The sequence below is a fragment of the Ornithorhynchus anatinus genome, chromosome 6 (assembly GCF_004115215.2).
Source record: "Ornithorhynchus anatinus isolate Pmale09 chromosome 6, mOrnAna1.pri.v4, whole genome shotgun sequence".
Taxonomy (NCBI): Eukaryota; Metazoa; Chordata; class Mammalia; order Monotremata; family Ornithorhynchidae; genus Ornithorhynchus; species Ornithorhynchus anatinus.
In genome coordinates, this window is record NC_041733.1 from 22,549,013 (window position 1) to 22,565,875 (window position 16,863).

The 16,863-nt window shown below is 61.6% G+C and overlaps 1 protein-coding gene across 7 annotated transcripts; it reads left to right on the forward strand.

Annotated features, from left to right (window-relative positions):
- CDK16 (cyclin dependent kinase 16) lies at nt 1–15,706 on the forward strand. Of its 7 annotated transcripts, XM_029067431.2 has the most exons (18): nt 5,588–5,725; nt 5,803–5,929; nt 6,618–6,857; nt 7,368–7,501; nt 7,734–7,859; nt 8,016–8,072; nt 8,373–8,487; nt 8,741–8,835; nt 9,154–9,216; nt 9,435–9,558; nt 9,811–9,931; nt 10,037–10,134; nt 10,250–10,355; nt 10,464–10,506; nt 12,058–12,148; nt 12,330–12,407; nt 12,576–12,655; nt 12,978–14,894. In XM_029067431.2, the coding sequence occupies exons 1-17, from the start codon at nt 5,648–5,650 to the stop codon at nt 12,611–12,613; spliced, it is 1,734 nt and encodes a 577-aa protein (XP_028923264.2). In that variant the 5' UTR covers nt 5,588–5,647; the 3' UTR covers nt 12,614–12,655; nt 12,978–14,894. The 7 variants fall into 7 exon arrangements, with proteins under 7 accessions (XP_028923267.1, XP_028923268.1, XP_028923264.2 ...); XM_029067434.2 differs by lacking the exons at nt 5,588–5,725; nt 12,978–14,894 and adding an exon at nt 1–185 and having other exon boundaries at nt 12,576–12,817; XM_029067435.2 differs by lacking the exons at nt 5,588–5,725; nt 12,978–14,894 and adding an exon at nt 5,429–5,552 and having other exon boundaries at nt 12,576–12,817.
- Nucleotides 15,707–16,863: the final 1,157 nt, after the last annotated feature.

The window sequence follows — 16,863 nt, forward strand, 5'->3', positions numbered from 1 at the left end:
ACGAGAAGCGGCCGCCATCCTCCGCCTCCTCCTTCTTCCCTCCCTCCCTCCCGGGCCCATGGGCGGCTGAGCGGGACCTCCGAGGCGGCTCGAGCCCAACAGCCATGGCCGAGGATTACTGGGACCGTCGCCCGGGACCAGCCGCGCCGACCCCTTAGCGCTGAAGCCGAGGCCCTGGGCCCTGGGTAAGCGCCTCCCCGCCCCCAACGGTCGAGGCCGACGGTTGGCCCGGCGGGCCCCGGATCCTTATTTGGAGAAGGAGGAGACGGGGGGGCCCGGCCCCGGACGGCGGGCGAGGCTGCGGCCCGCTCGGCCGCCGCCCGGAGAGGCCCGGGGTGGGGGGGAGCCGCGCCCCGCCGCCCCTCGGACCGGCCGGGGGGACGGGGCACCGGAGGCTCGGCCGCCCCTTGTGCCGGCGAGGCCGTGCCCCTCCACCCCGGCCCGCTGGAGGATGCCGCCCGCGGACCCGGGAATTTCCCACAGTGCCTCTGCACCGAAACGCGCCCCTTTGGGTCGCCTTAATGGCCTAAGGGACCGGAGGACGAGCCAGGAGGATGCCTGAGCCCCTCTCGCTTTTCCCACCCTTCCCCCCCCGCCCCCGTCTCCCCGGGCGTAAAGCAGAGTCCGGTGCCCTGAACAAGTAGGGAGTCTCCGGGCGGGAGATGAGCCCTTCCCCTTTGTGCGAGGAGAGCGGGAGGCCCGGCCCGGCCTGGGAAGGGATGAAATGCCCCAAAGCCCCGGTCTTTGAGGGGAGAGGTCGGGGCTTCGGGCTGAAAGGCAGCCCGGTGAAAAGCAGGGACCGGCTTGCCCCTCCAGCCCCAGGGCCTGCTGAGACAAAAGCCCACGGTGGTGTTGCGGTGGAGAAGGCACCCGCCAGTGGCTCGCAGCGTCTTAAAACTCCGGTCAAGTATCCGCCGGAAAAGCCGCTCGAAAGCTGGAGGGACCCTTGGCTGCTAATGTGGCCTAAGTTGGATTGTAATTTGGGAGCAGAGACCGGTGTGCTGGGCCTCTTGAAGAAAGGAGGAGGCTGGCGGGTGGGAGGGTTACTCCTAGGGGTCGGTCCCGTATGGGGAGCTGGGCCAAAGGGAGAGATGTGAGCAGAAGGGAACTGAGGGGAGAGAGGCCAGGGGAAGAGCTCCTTTAGGGTCTGGGTGTGGAAGGGGAATCTCTCCAGTTCACTGGGTAGTAGAGCAGGCTTTGGAGGCCTGGAGGAGGAGGATCGGCTCTTCCCGTCCCCACTGTGTTGCTCCCCCTCGGATCATCCCACCCCTCGGTCCTTTCGGCCTAAGAGAGTGGGACGGCCACCCTGGGGCAGAGATTATCTGCTCTGCACCTGCCTCGGTGGGAAGAAGAGGCACCGTCCCAGTTGTGAGCCTGTGTCGGAGTGAAGATGATTCCCTCCCCCTCCCCACCTTGGGAGCTCTGCTCCGATTCCAGCTCCGGGGGGTGGGGGAGTGGGGAAGGGGCACTGGTTCAAGCGGGAATCTGGGCCGAGCGAAGACCGGAGGCCTGCCCCTTTCCAAGCCTCTCCCCGTTTCGGGGACTGTCTAGCAGCTGGAGCTGGAAGAGTTACAAGCCTCTGAGGCCGGGCCGGGCCAGGACCCCTCCTCTAATAATAAGACATTCCCACTTAAAGGAGGGCAGAGCTACTAAGAAGGTGGGAAGGAGAGTAGAGAATTAGGGAAGTTTAGAGAGGAAGAGCATCTCCCCGGGATGGAGAAGAGGCAAGTGCGGAGAACAGGGGTGACAAGCTCATCTTGAGTCTGGGCGCGTTGCTGGACTGGGCCCTGGCAGAAAAACGGGAATGAGTTGGAGGGAGGCGAGAACCGCAAAAGGGGTATGGAAGAGATGGGCAGGGGGGGCCGCCACTCCGGAGGGGGCCGTGCTATAGGGAGCTTATCTCCGTGGCAACGGTTGTGCTGGCAGTGGCTGCTTCCCGCCCCCTCAGTCCCAACTCCCCTCCCTCTTTTTTTCTTCTCTTGGCCTTCTTCCACCCCTCTTTCCTCAAGTCAGCTTTCCTGGGGAAGCTTCTGTGGTCAGTGAGGAGAAGGAGAAATGGAGGTATGAGAGGGCAGCTCCACTTTCCACAGACAGTTCAGGATCTCTGCCAAGGGTCCTTCAGCAACTCCTCCAAGCTCCCTCTGGCCCCAGGGTCTGCCAGCTGATCTCTTTTCAAAGCCAAGAAGAGAAGCCCCTGTCCCCCGGTTCCCTGTCAGGTTGAGAAAGCCCTCTCCGGATCCCACGGCCTCATTTCTCTAGCCCGCAACTGACACGTCGGTGTGACTGCTGGGCTCAGCTTTCTCTGGTCTGCTTGGGCCCTCACCAGAGTGGACACAGAGGGCTCTACAGGACTCCCAGCTTTTCAGGGTCCAGGCCGGTTTCTCTTGTTCTGCCTCCTTCAGGCCCTAATACTAGCATTATTTGCCTATGGGAACAGAGCCCACCAAGGTTTGGCACTAGAGACTTTAGATTTTCCCTGAGGATTTGGGGCTTCCTGAGCCTGGCTCCGCTCCCCTCCCATCCCATCCCATCCCACCATCATCTTGGTTGAGCACCACCTACTCTTTGCAGGGCATTTTACTCTGCCCTGGGAGATGTATACAAGGATAACATGCAATTCCTGCCCTTGCGGAGTTTATATTCTGATTGGGAAGACAAGCTGTTAGCAATGAGCAAATCCAAAAGTGTGAGAATAAATATAAGTAGTAAACCAGCGGATGAACGAATAACAGAGTAGATATAAAATAGTCCCGAAGTAGCAGAGGGGAACGTGATGAGGAAGGTGGGAAACAGCCTGAAGAAGGTGCCTCTGAAGGAACGGAGAGGGACGTGGTTTGGTGGAGCCTGAGTGGCATGGGGACGGTTGGATGCTCAGGGATTTTGCGGGGGGGAGCAAAGAGCTCCTCTTGAGAGAGAGTCGGGGAAGGCAAGCAGCTAGGACTTCTATAGAGGGAACCAACTGATGGAAGGCTTATGCAGGGAACAGCGGAAGGCTGTTGGAGATTTGGGAGGAGGGAAATGTCCCATCAGCGCTGTGGAAATGGGATCTGTGCAGCGCCGTCTGAGACGGGTGGACGAGGGGAAAGGCAGGGAAGCCATCCAGGAGCGGGGTTTACGGTAGCCCCCTTGGGAGATAATGAGAGCCCTGACTAGTGATTGTAGGGGTGGCATCTTGAAATGTAGAGGAAGGGCCAGCCGGACTTGCATCGACTGCCTCTCTCGTTTACCTCCCACAGTCAGAGAGAGAGTAGTCGCCAAGATTACCAGCTGGAAAAATGGTGGTGTCATCGATGGTGATTCTGCCCAGTTCCCTTTCCCTCCCGGGTTCCATTGCAAGTGGTGACCTCTTGGAGAGGGCATGAAGTTGACTTGGTAACCCCCCCTTTTAATTTCCTCTGAATGGGATTTATTAGACATTTACTGTGTGCCAGACATTGTACTAAGTGTTGGTATACAGGTACAAGCCAACGAGATTGGACACAGTCTATGTCCCACATGGGGCTCGCAGTCTTAATTCCCATTTTATAGCTGAGTTAACAGGCACAGAGAAGTGAAGTGTCCAGCCCAAGACAGCCGGGATTAGAACCCAGATCCCCTGACTCCCAGACCCGGCTCTTTCCATTAGGTCACGCTGTGTAGTAGGGACGGAGACTCGTGGGTCAGGCCTAGGCTAAAATGTCCGTTCCCCACCCCGCTCCCCCCGGCCCAAAGTCAGTCTCTGCTGCCAATCCCAACTGAAGGGATTTCCTCCTCGAAAGTTTAGCCTGTGGCGCGCGGGACCCAAACCTCTCCAACGGCCTAGGCTCTCCTGCCCCCCCTACATAGAGTAGGAACTAGACCTAATCAATACAGCTCCCAGCAACACCTTCAGCCTTCTTGAAGAAAACGATGAGTCCTTGGACAAAAGGATGGGCGCCTCCTCCCCCCAGGCCTTCATCCGTCTTTCCCTGACTCCCCACCAGCTGTCCCCGTGGAGAGGGGCCATTCTCCTCAACCTTCCCCGGCCAAGACCCCCTCGCCCTCTCTCCCGCTGCTCTGCAGCTTGTGGCTCCATTTGAGCGGATGTATTTATAGTTACTGAGTCAGCCCCCACCCAGCCCCTGAGCCTTCCCCCTGGCCCCCGTTGAGGCCATCTATCCTAGGCAGACCCTCTGCCCGCTGAGAGACTGGCTGGGTTGGGTGGTGAGAGAACCGTGGATGGGTCATTCACTCATTGTCGTATTTGTTGCGGACCACTGTACTAAGCTCTTGGGAGAGTGCAGTACAACAATAAACGGACACATTCCCTGCCCACAACGAGCTTACAGTCTCGAGGGGGAGACATTTGATGGGGAGCAAGGCTTTGCTGGAAGAGGGAATAGGTTTCCCCTCTCCCCTGCCCCCCACACCTTCAGCCCCTCATGAGAACCGCAGCAGGGATGGAGCTGACGGTGCCACCCTCGTGAATGGATCCCTCCTAGAAATCACCAGAGCGATTCCATCTGGGCGTATCTCTTCCCGGGTCTGGGTCCTGAGGGATCTGGATCCCGAGGAATCTAGATCCTGAGGAAACGGGATCCAGGGATCTGGAAACTTTTGGGCCCAGACTTCCTCCCTCTTGTCCTAGCTTTGACTGTCAGACCAGACTGTTCTGGGGGATTTGGACATCTTTGGTGCTAAATGGGGATAGGCGTGGGAGGGAAGCCTTTCCTCTGCCCTGGTTTTCCCCTCTCCCGCTAGCAGCGCTGAGTTTTCCCAAAAGCCTCCGGGGCACACAAATCACCATTCAAATAGCAGGGTAACACTAGGCTTGGGCCACGGTTGTTTTTGCCAGCTCGGCCTCTGGGAGGGTGGGAGGGGGTGGGGCAAGTTGGAGACTGGAGTGGTCTCCGGCTGGAGGGGCAACCGAGACAGAAAGAATTGGGGCTCGCCTAGACGTATTCCCTTCCCGACTGGCTCTGTTTGGCTTGGAGCTAGCGGCTGCCTTTGAGTCTCTCAACTGCTGGGCCACTGGGTCCTTCACGAGGGCCTCGGTTCACCACCGGGGCGGTGCTCCGTCGTGGCCTTCGGGGAGACCCCCTAGGCTGCTGGCAAGGGTCGGGGGAGAGGGGGCAGCCGAGGCCCCAACTCTTGAGGTGCCCGGGGGAGAGACCCCGGCCCCAGGCGGCACCTCCTTCCCTCGGTCTGCCCAGGCGGATACCGGCCCCTCAAGTCAACCTCCCGAGAGTCAATCTGCCTTCGGGGACCTAAGGGAGATCTGGGGGCGCTGCCCCGCTCCCTCCGGTCCCCTGGTCCTTGAGCCTCGCCGGCCCTCCCTCTTTTTTGGACGACGGTTGCCAGAGTCACGTGACTCCCTGTGGCGGAGGAACATTCCGTCCTGTGGCAGTTGGGTGGGGGGGGTGGATGGAGGGGGGGTGGGGCTCATGCCAATGGAACATACCATTCTGCAGTCGTATCAGGGGATGGTTTCCAGGTCCCAGGGGGTGGGCTGAGCCCCCTCCCCAGAAGGGGGAGGACTCCCGCCGGGGTCCTTTTGGCCGTAGCCCTCTTGGGACGCCGGCATTCCCAGAGAGGTGACTGGTTTCTGGGGAGGAGCGTGATGGTCTTCCCGGAGGAGCCGGTGACCCTTGGGGCACAAGAATCCTCTCTGCCCCTCTTGGCGAGGCGTATGTCATCGAGGGGAGACGGCCCTACCTGCTCGGCTCCTCTCTCCCCTCCCCAAGGCGCACCTTACTACCTGGGTGAGGTGAGGGAGGCCTGGGCGGGTGGAGCCTGACCCCCAAGAGCCAGGCTGAGCAGGAGCCGCTCCCCGTCCTCCTCCAGGCCGCCATGGATCGGATGAAGAAGATCAAGCGGCAACTGTCCATGACCCTGCGTGGCGGCCGCACGGCCGACAGGAATAGCGGTACGGAGCAGATCAACGTCGAGGAGAGTAACAGCAGTGACAATGGTGAGCACCCGCCCCCTGCCCCTTGCGGGTACACCACCCTGACCCTGGTCTGAAGATGAGAAACGCACGAAGCCTGCGGCTCCTTCCTCTTTCGCAGCTCCCCGGCAGGAAAGACCCTCTTCCCCGAGTTGCGCGGGGGCAACTGAGGTCCAGAGCGGGAAAGAAAGGGCCAGCCCCGGGTCAGCGGAGCAAGGAGCGGGCAGCAGAGAGCGTTCTGAGCCCCTCCCTTCCCCGGCCCAGGCCCTCAGCCTCCTTCTGTTTCCCAGGCGGGAGACTGAGGCCTCCAGGGTGGGCAGAGCCTCTGCCGGGCATTGGAGCCAGGCGTCCTAACTCCCAGTCTCTTGCTTTCCTGGCCCTACCCCACCCTGGGGGCAGGATAACAGCAGTAAGCTGGCCCTGGCATCCCGCTGGAGTTCATCCCCGTGACCGCTCAGGTTCTGCTCTGGCCTCAGTTTCCCCCACTGTGGCGGGTGCTCCTCCCGGCGGGGTCCCTGGGTTGGAGAACCTGAGCGCCTCTTTGTTTCCATTAAGTTTCTATTGGGCTTGTGTTACTCCTTTTTCTTTCTTCATTTTCTCTTTCTTTTTGTGTGTGCTTCACTCCCTCGCTTCCCGCTACTCTTGCTCTCTCCCGTTCCACGCCCACCGCTCTCCTCCATTCGATCCCTATTGGCTTTGCTCCCCGGCCTAGGCCCCAGCCCTAAGGGGTGGAAGGGTCCCCCTCCAACCTCCCACAGCCTGCCCGTCCTGCACCCTCCCCCCCGGGCATCTCGCAGCCTGCCCGCCCTGCGCCCACCTCCCCGGGCCACCCACAGCCTGCCCGCCCTCCACCCGCCCCCCCGGGCCCTGCGTCTGCCTCCACCACCGCCCGCCCGCCGGCCCCGAGCCAGCCGGGGCCTCAGCTCCACCTTGGACCACTGCTCCCGACTAGGTGACTATATGACCCCCGCCCCCCCACCTCCCCTCCCCACTCCACCCCGGTCCCTGGTCTTGGTCCCCTTGTGGCCTGGGCCATGCTCTTCTCAGCCCCTCTTCCTCTTCTTCCTCCTCCTCCTCTTCCTCCTCCTCTCCTCCCCTTTGGGCCCAGGCTCTGGGTTCTGGGATCCTGTGGAGAAAGTTGCTCCGAGGATCTACTCAGTCCAGATGTCTGCCTGCCTTCCACCCCCCTCCGGGCCTTGGTCCACCCGGCCCCGGGCCCAAGCGAAGAGCCCTTTAAGGAAGGTGTGTTGTTCCCTTCCCTGTCTCCGATCCTGCCGCACTGCCGGGGCCCCGGCCCCCTCTGGGATGGAGGCCCGCAGGCTCTCTGGAAATGGTTGGATTGGACGGGATGGGGGGAGGGGCCGGGATCAGGACTCCCGCTGGGACGAGCACCCCGCGGCCCCGAGCCCCGGCCCCTCACGGCGCCCTCCCCTCGCCCCCCTCCCCCCCCTCGGCCCCCCAGAGATCGTGCACGAGGACCTGAAGATGGGCTCGGACGGAGAGAGCGACCAGGCCTCCGCCACCTCTTCGGACGAGGTTCAGTCTCCGGTGCGGGTCCGCATGCGCAACCACCCTGCCCGCAAGATCTCCACCGAGGTACCGCCCCGGGCTGGCCACCGGCCGCTCCCCATCCCGGGGCCCCGGGGCCCCGCCGCCCCGGCCACCTTCCCCTCCTCTCTGACCGGGCCCGCCGTCTTCCACGCTTGCCCTTCCCCTCCCTCCCTCTTCCCCCCGCCCCCACCGGTCCTCCGAGGGGTGCTGGGTGACAGCCTTCTGGGCCCCTGCCTGGGCCTTGTTTCCAGCGGGGCTGACGGGCCCCTCCTTCTAGGACATCAACAAGCGCCTGTCGCTGCCGGCTGACATCCGGCTGCCCGAGGGCTACTTGGAGAAGCTGACGCTCAACAGCCCGCTCTTCGACAAGCCCCTGAGCCGCCGGCTCCGCCGGGTCTCCCTGGTGAGGGCCTGCGGTTGGCTGGGGGCCTGTCGTGCTTCTGCTCTCACTCCTGCCTCCCGCTTTCCTTGCCCGACCTTCCCCCTCCCACCCCCCACCCCCACCGCGCTCCACCCCCGGCCCCGCTTCCCTTTTCCAGACCTCCCTCTTCTCCCACAGTCGGAGATTGGCTTCGGGAAGCTGGAGACCTATGTGAAGCTGGACAAGCTGGGGGAGGTGAGGAAGCAGAGACAGAAACAATCCTAAGGCTCAGTTTCCCCTCTATAACCAGCCTGTCTCGTAAGGTGGTGATGGGCAGAACCAGAGACAGGGGGAACCCAGGCCGGGCCGGGGGGTGCGGCAGCGGCAGGAGACTCTCTGCCCCCGTCGTCCTTGCGAGGGCATCTGGCCGGTGGGGCCCTGTCCAGTTTCCCCTCCCCAGGAGCCGAAACCGAGCCAGCGGGGACTGGGCGGGGAGGGGGCGGGGGACTTGGGGAAGGGGAAAATAAGCTAACACCTGAGCCTTCTGCCCCACAGGGCACCTATGCCACCGTGTACAAGGGTAAGAGCAAGTTGACCGACAACCTGGTGGCTTTGAAAGAGATCCGGTTGGAGCACGAGGAGGGGGCACCCTGCACCGCCATCCGGGAAGGTAGGCCCGGGGAAGGGGGCGAGGGGCCGGGGAGAGAGGATGGAGTGCCAGGGAAGGGACTTGGCAGGGGTGGGGGCAGGGGAATAGGTGGCATCTCAGGGTAGCGGGAGGAGGAGGAGGAGGAGGTGGTGGCAGAGGTGGGGTTCGGTAAAGGCCCAGGTTCCAGGGTGAAGGGGACTGGGTGGGAGAGGAGGAGGCTGGGGAGAAGAGACCCACAGGCGGGAGGCATAACTGGATCCCCCTTGGCCCCCAGTGTCGCTGCTGAAGGACCTGAAGCACGCCAACATTGTCACGCTGCATGACATCATTCACACTGACAAGTCCCTCACCCTTGTCTTTGAATATTTGGTGAGTGGGGGGCGGGGCGAGGCCCCAATCCCTCCATCCTCCCCCTCCCTCAGCTCCAGGCTGGGGGATCTAATGCAAGCAGGATCTGGGGCTAGGGAGTGGAGGTGCCTGTGCTCAGGGCCGTTGGGCAGGGGTCCTCAGAATCAGTCAATTGTATTGGTTGAGCGCTTATTGTGTACAGAGCACTTTACTGAGTGCTTGGGAGAGTACAATAGACACGTTCCCTACCCACAAGGAGCTTAGAGGGGAGGCGACCCATCCCCCTTCCTCTCTTTCTCCTTCCTTCCCTCCCTTCCCCTCCTCTCACCTGCACTGCAGGACAAGGATCTGAAGCAGTATCTAGATGACTGCGGGAACATCATCAATATGCACAATGTGAAGGTGACTAGGGATGGAGGGAAGGAAAGAGGGATGAGGGAGCCCCACCCCTGAGTCGCGCCGGGTGGGAGAAGGGTCCACCCAGAGCCAGTGACGGAGCCAGATGTAGAGGCCGCGGGGTGAGGGTGAGGGCAGACTTGACGTCAGGGAGTCGGCTGGGCCTGGAGGGCCAGGTGCCCAGCCCCTGCCTCAGCCCTTCCCTCCCTCCCTCCCGCCCCAAGCTGTTCCTGTTCCAGCTGCTCCGAGGGTTGGCGTACTGCCATAGGCAAAAGGTGCTGCACCGGGATCTCAAGCCGCAGAACCTGCTCATCAATGAACGCGGGGAGCTGAAACTGGCCGACTTCGGTAGGGGCCCCTCCTCATTCCCAGGGCCGCCACTCGTTCCGGACCCCAGCCCACCGCCACCCCCGCCGGCCCCCGGGAGGGTTCGTGGCCGGGGGCAGGGGAGGAGGGCTTGCAGGAACCCAGGCTCCAAGCTTCTGGCCCTTTAGCAGCCTCGACCCACTATTCCCTGGGCCCGCTTTCAAACCCCTCCCCTCCCGAGCCCCACAGGTGGTCTGGTTCTCCTCTAAGTGCCGGACCCTTCCTCTCTCCCAGGTCTGGCCCGAGCCAAGTCCATCCCAACCAAAACGTACTCGAACGAGGTGGTGACGCTATGGTACCGACCCCCCGACATCCTGCTTGGCTCCACGGACTACTCCACCCAGATCGATATGTGGTTAGAAGGAGAGGGCCCCGGGGGTGAGGCCTTGGCAGGGGCAGGTGCCGGAGGTGAGCTCTGACCGGAGGTGAGCTCTGACCGTGTCTCTCCCTCTCCCCTCAGGGGCGTAGGCTGCATCTTCTACGAGATGTCCACGGGCCGCCCTCTTTTCCCTGGCTCCACCGTGGAAGAGCAGCTGCATTTTATTTTCCGGATCCTGGGTGCGTCGGGCTGAGTTGGAGGAAGTGGGAGAGGACGGGTGGGGACGAAGCGTTGGGGGAACTGGAAACTGGATGTGGCGGGGAGAGTCGGTGACCGTTGCCCCCCACACCTCAGGCACCCCCACCGAGGAGACCTGGCCGGGGATCCTGTCCAACGAGGAGTTCAAGACCTACAACTACCCCAAGTACCGGCCCGAAGCCTTGTTGAGTCACGCCCCCCGGTGAGAGAGCCACCCGGCCTGGTGGGGTGGGGGGCGGGCCGGGGGGGGGCCGAGGAGCCCTAGCCCCGGGGAACCCCGGAGGAACGGTCTTCTCGATGTCTCCCACAGGTTGGACAATGACGGGGCCGACCTCTTAGCCAAATTGCTGCAGGTGAGGGGCGGAGGGGCCGAGTCCCCGGGGCCCCGACGGAACCATTCGCCGAATATTCCCTGCTTCTCTCTCGACCGGGTGGGGGCCCGGGGGGCGAAGGAGGCCGAAGGAGAGGGAGGGCTCCAGAGGAGGGAGAGGTGGATTTGGGGGGTGAGCCCAGGCGAGGAGATTGACTCTCCCCTCCTTCCCGAGGAGACCTGGATAGAAAGGAGCAGAATTCATTCAATTGTATTTATTGAGCGCTTACTGTGTGCAAAGCACCGTACAAAGAATGCGGGGTTGGCGGGGTGGGTCGCTGCCGGAAATCCACACCCACCCAGGTAGGGAGGGAAAGGGAAGAGGGGGCTCTGGGCACCCCCAGCCCAGGACAGAGGTCGTTGCCAACTGAACCGAGTCAGCGTGGGAGTTGCGGGACTAAGAGGGTGCAGGTGACCCCGAGACCAGATGTACTGTGAAGGAGCCCCTAGCTGATCGGCCCCCAACCGCTGTGGCTGTTTCTAGGCTGTGCGACTTGAGAGCTGTGCAGAGGGGACCGAGCCAAGAGAAAGGGTTTGGAGGTGATGAAAAGGTCATTCGGTGAAGCTGGGGGGCAAGAGGGGAGAACAGCGTGGATTCAGCCCAGAGAAGGTTGAGGTGCGACACCCACTAGCCGGCCGCCTGCAGCGCCTGAAGCCCACGGGCACCACCCCGAGGGAGATGACCACCGTGGCCCTCAGGGTGTGGGAGGGAAAGCTCACTGGCTTTGCTCCCGCGGGAATCGGGGGGGCTCGCCCCGCCAAACGTTAGGAAAGGGGGGCGTGCAGGGAAGCCGAGTCTGACGGCCCCTCCCTCCACGGACCCTCCCTCCTCCAGCATTTATCTTTTACAGTGCCAGCCCCTAGCAGGGCAGGACTTCTAGAATCAGTGCTGAGAGGAGGACACGCATGAGGAATTAGAGGAAGGGGCCCAGTACCCTACTCGCTTCTAATCTTGGCTCCACTTGCCTGCAGGGTGACCTGGGCAAGTCACTTAACTTCTCTGTGCCTCGGTTTCCTTATCTGTAAACTCAGACTATAAGCCCCACGCGGGGCGGGGACTACACCCAACCCCACACTTGATTCAGTGCTCGATCCAAAGTGAGCGCTGAGCAAATGCCACAGCTTTTATTATTGTTGTCCCCGTAATCAACTGGCCTGGGGTTAGGGGCTGTGCTTGGGATGAGCAGACGAGGCCTTCATAATAATTGAGGTATTTGTTAAGCGCTTACTGCGTGCTAGGCACTGAAGTGAGCGCCAGAGTGGATACAAGCAAATCGGGTTGGACACAGTCCCTGTCCGGCCAAGGGCTCACGGTCTTCATCACCTTCCTTCCCCTGTCCAGTCTGAGCACTCACTTTCCCACAGGCCCCGACTGAGACATCGGTGTCGTGCCAGGAGAAATAGTAATCCCGAGCGGGGCGAGGTAGCCTCCCTCTCCATTAAGGACCAAACAAGGGGGAACAGCGGGATCTCTGTTTTTGCTCCTACTCCTCGAGGGCCTTCTCCACGTCCCTCTTTTTGCTGTTCCCCACAGTTTGAAGGTCGGAATCGGATCTCCGCAGAGGACGCCATGGGTCACCAGTTCTTCCACAGTTTGGGGGAGCGAGTCCTCAAACTTCCCGACAGTACGTGGGGAACGGAGCGGGCCGGGCCGACAAAGCGGCTTGATTGAGAGGCGCCGCGGGGCCGATTAGGGCCGATGCCGGAGTGCGGGGGGGGCTTGGAGCCAGCAGGTTCTGGGAACAGTCTGAGCGGGCCTCCCGGCTAGCCGGCCCCCCTTCCCTCTGCCGCCTCTCTTCCCTGCAGCTACTTCCATATTTGCACTAAAGGAGATTCAGTTACAGAAGGAGATGGGCCTCCGCTCAGCCTCGCTCCCTGACTCAGGTGGGCCCCCCCCCCGTTGACACCCCCTCACACCCCCAGAGCATGCGGTCCAGCTGCCCCTCCACCGGGTTCCACTTCCCGGGTGAGGGACCCCTTGATTTCCCCTCCCCGCCCCCCTAGCCAGTCCTCCCACCCGACGGGTCTCTGCTTCCTTCCCCCTCCCCACAGGCAGGTCAGCCTTCCGTGTGGTGGACACCGAGTTCTAGGCCTCTCGCCTCCCTGCCCCCTCTCCCCTTCAGCGGGGAAAGGTACTCGCTCTTCTCACTCTGCCCTTGGGGAGGGGGCAGCTCACCTGCGTCCTGGGAAGCCACAGGGGTGAGCAAGGGGTGGAAGGTTGAGGTCTTCCGGGTCTCGTTCTCCCCCGACCCCTGGAGGGAACCGTGCTCCCTAAGTAAATCCTCCCAGCTCCAGGCTTGTGTTTCATTTATCACCCGTGCTCGTTACGCCCCTCCGGCTTGGCTTCTCTCTGTCCCTCGGCCTCCCCGAGCCTCCAACCCAGAGCTGGGGAGCGGGGCCGCCGGCCTCTTGGGGATGTGCCACTAACGAAGCTCTCGCCCCTTCTCTCGCCAGTTGCCGGACAGAACGGCCGGGCCGGCCTCCCGCTCTGAGGCCAGAGCACCCTCTCCTCCCCTCCCGTCCCCTCCTCCCCGCCACGGCCATCCACGTGAACTGTAGGGCCAGCTGGGGGTCGCGGGCCCGTGACGGTGTATCGGACCCAGCCCGGGACAGAGTCCGGCCTGGCCCGGCACTGGCAGGAGGACCCCACCCGGCTCAAGAGACAAGCCCAACTTGGGCCAGACCTCCCTGTGCTGGTTTTTCATCCCTTGGTTTGTTTTGGGGTTTTTTTTTTTGTTGGGGGTTTTTCTTTTTCATTGTTGTTGTTTTGGTTTTTTTTTTAATTTTGGATGATTTTATTTTTTAAATGCAATATCTCTATCTTTAAAAGACTGGCCGTGCAGCCTCACCGCCCCACGGTCCCTCACCACAGTATTACGTGCAATGAATGCCCCGTTGGCTCAGCTGCTAAGGGGGCGGGATGTTCCCTTTCCCTCTTGGGTTAGCCAATCAAAGGTGATGGCAGACTGCTCCCCGGGTCGAGAGGGGATCCGAGTTCTTCCCTCCCCGGGTACGGGAGTGCAGGGAATGGAGTCCCCGGGACCTCGATGTGTGAGGTTCCCCGGGTGGTTTGTTTCCCTGGGCATCTTGTGCCCCCGGACGTGGCGCCGCTGCCCTCCGGGGCTTGGCTCCCCAGGTCTGGGATACGCCCCTCTCACCTGCAGGAGAGCGAGAGGGGGGACCACTCCCGTTGCCCCAGCCCTGCGGCCCGTCCATCCCTCCCCCCGCCCTTCCAGCCCACTCTAAGCTCCCTTCCCAACCCATCAGAGTCATAGGCGCCCTCCCGCCCTCTCTTACTTTCCCCAACCACCACCCAGGATAGGGTGTCTGGGGCTGCAGCTGCTCACGGTGTGGAACTGTTGCCATTCGTGGAGAGGGGTAGGAAGACCAGGGAAAGGAGGCAGGGAGGTGCAGAGGTATCTCACTCTGTGCCTTTCTCTGCCCTGGGGACAGGATGGGGAGAAATCAGCCCTGGATGAAGTGGAGGAGGCTCAGTCCCTGCTTCCCTCAGGCTCTGGGGGTAGAGGAGAAATCTGTGCCCCAGGGTCCTCTGTCTCCTTAAACCCCCTTCGGGGCCTCCTTCTCAGGGTCTTCCCAGTCCAGCAACCTCCCTGCCTCCTTTCTCCCTGGTTGGTGCTGATGCTCAGAGTCCCTCAACCCCTTTGCCTAGGGCTATTTCCCCCGGCTCCCTCCCTTCCCCCCTCCTCCTCCACCCTAGGGACTGTTGCGGAGCCATAGTGACAGCGTGGAGTGGCGGAGTGGCGTGGTTCTGGCCCTAGAGTTGGGGGACTGGAAGCTACAAGTGGTGGGAAAAGGCTGAGTGTCCAACGGTTTTCCCCCTCTGCTTTGAGGTGGGGACACCCCTCCTCTCCCCACCTCCTTACACGTGCGTGTGCACGCATGGACACACACACACACACACACACACACACAATCCGTGCCTGGGGGCTGGTTCCCCTGTGTCCCTCGCAGTGGGGCAGAGGCTGAAGAGGTTCAGGGACTCAGACCCTCCTGAAGAGTCAGGGGCTCCGGGCTGGTTTCTGCTGTCTCCTTCCCTCTTCCCTCCCCCAGATTCCTCCCCTTTCCTTCCTCAAGCTCCCAGAGCATCTCCACCAGCCCTTTGATGGTTTAAATCCCCTTTCTGCAAAGCGCCTCCCATTTCATCCTTATCCTGCCCTTCTAGTGGTCAGCAGGGCCCCGGGGCTGGGTCCTGCTCCCCCGCTGCCCCCCTCCCGGGGAGAGTGGGGGGATGGGTGCTTTTCAGTCCCGCCTCCACGCCCCAAGGGGAGCGGGAGGGACAGTTGCTCTGGTTTCGATTGGGTTACTGAATGCGCCATATCCGCTGTATGAAATATTAAAGTCTCAATTCAATGCCTGGACTCTGTCTGTCCCTCTGGCCGTGGCCCCCCTAACTCGAGGAATTTCCCCTCGGTCTAAATGCCCCACGAGGAGGAGCTCAGCGTGACTGGCCTCTAAATGCCCCTCGAGGAGGAGTTCATTAGCGTGACCGGCCGCCACCCAGGCCGGGCTCTCACTGTGACGATGCCCGTCGGGGTTCCGAAAAGCGGGAGACAGGCTCCCTCCAGGGGTGCTCCTCCTGAGTCTCCCCACTCTAGCAGCAACCTTGATTCCACCCCCTCCCCATTACCTGGGCCTACTCTTTTGCTTTCTCACTGACCGCCTTTTCCGAGCAGAGTCGGGCGCCTGAGCCATCCGGACGGAAGAACGGGCCGCTAGAAGCTCCGCTCGCCGTAAGCGCTGGGGAAAGGACTCTAATTCCAGGCAGGCCGACAGGCCACCTGTCGTCTTCCATGGCGGTGTTTGCAATATGTACTCGATGACTGACAGTAAGGCCTGGCTTTAGCTCCAACGTGGGCCAGAGAAGTTGGTTACTCCCCAACCCGTATCCCACCAGCGGAAGCAACGTGGCCTCGTGAGAACGGTGTGGGCCTGGGTTCTAGTGCCGACCCTGCCCCTTACCGGGGGACCTTGGTTGAGTCACTTCACTTGTCCCTCATCTGCAAAATGGGGATTCAGTGCCCGGTCTCCCTTAGACAACGGTCCCCACGTAGGACCCTGTTATCTTGTAACTGCCCCAGTACCTCCTGTGCGACAGAATAAGTGCTTGAGAAACACAGTGTAGCCCTCGGCACATAGTAAGTGCTCAATAAATACTATTGAATGAATGAAACGCCACAGTGATTATTAGCAGGGCTCCACCTCCAACTCCTCCGTGGTTGAGTCTCGTGGAAAAGGAGGAGAAACAACGACCGCACCGAAGGAAGTAGGAGGGCGTGGGAATCGAGGTGATGAGATGGGAAGCCCATCTTGCCATGGAATTCATTCATTCAATAGTATTTATTGAGCGCTTACTAGGTGCAGAGCACTGTACTAAGCGCTTGGAATGAACAAGTCGGCAACAGATAGAGACAGTCCCTGCCCTTCGACGGGCTTACAGTCTAATCGGGGGAGACAGACAAGAACAATGGCAATAAATAGAGTCAAGGGGAAGAATATCTCATTAAAACAATAGCAAATAGAATAAAGGCGATGTACATTTCATTAACAAAATAAATAGGGTAATGAAAATATAGGGTAAGGAAAAATTCTGTCCACGTCTCCTAGGGGAGCTCCTCCGACCCACCCTAGATCTGAAACGGCTCGGCCAAACCCGTGTCTCAGTGGAAAGAGCCCGGGCTTTGGAGTCAGAGGTCATGAGTTCGAATCCCGGCTCTGCCACTTGTCAGCTGTGTGACCGTGGGCAAGTCACTTCACTTCTCTGTGCCTCAGTTCCCTCAACTGTAAAATGGGGATGAAGACCGTGAGCCCCGCGTGGGACAACCTGATTCCCCTATGTCTACCCCAGCGCTTAGAACAGTGCTCGGCACATAGTAAGCGCTTAACAAATACCCACATTATTATTATTATTATTATTAAATCATCCCCCGCCTCAGCGGGCCGTCGTCCGCCCCTACCTAACATGGCGCTTTCGCCCTCCCCGTGCCCGGATCTGACATGGCGACCCCTCCTCCGCCTTGCCCGATCTCAAGATGGCGGCCTCCTGGCTTCCGGCCGGGGGGGGGGGGCTGCGCGTGCGCGCGGGCGTGTTGGAGGCGGGCCGAAGGCGGAAGCGGCGGCCGCGCGCTGGCTTCCTGCATCCGGCGGCGGCGGCGGCGGCGGCGGCGGCGGCTGAGGGGAAGCGGCGGCGATGGCGGCGGCGGCGGGCGGCAGCCGAGCCCCTCAGCTGGAAGGGGGGGATCCGGCCGGGCCCGTCCCGGGGCTGGAGAGCCAGCGGTGGCAGGTGGAGAACGGAGAGAGCGGGCGAGAGCGGCCGCTGCGG

Bases quoted from the DNA above. Each gene is read 5' to 3' on its own strand.
- CDK16 (XM_029067431.2), top strand. From the start codon at position 5,648: ATGTCATCGAGGGGAGACGGCCCTACCTGCTCGGCTCCTCTCTCCCCT. The intron at 8,836-9,153 runs GTGAGTGGGGGG...CCTGCACTGCAG, and splicing joins CCCTTGTCTTTGAATATTTG to GACAAGGATCTGAAGCAGTA. The intron at 12,149-12,329 runs GTACGTGGGGAA...TCTTCCCTGCAG, and splicing joins AGTCCTCAAACTTCCCGACA to CTACTTCCATATTTGCACTA.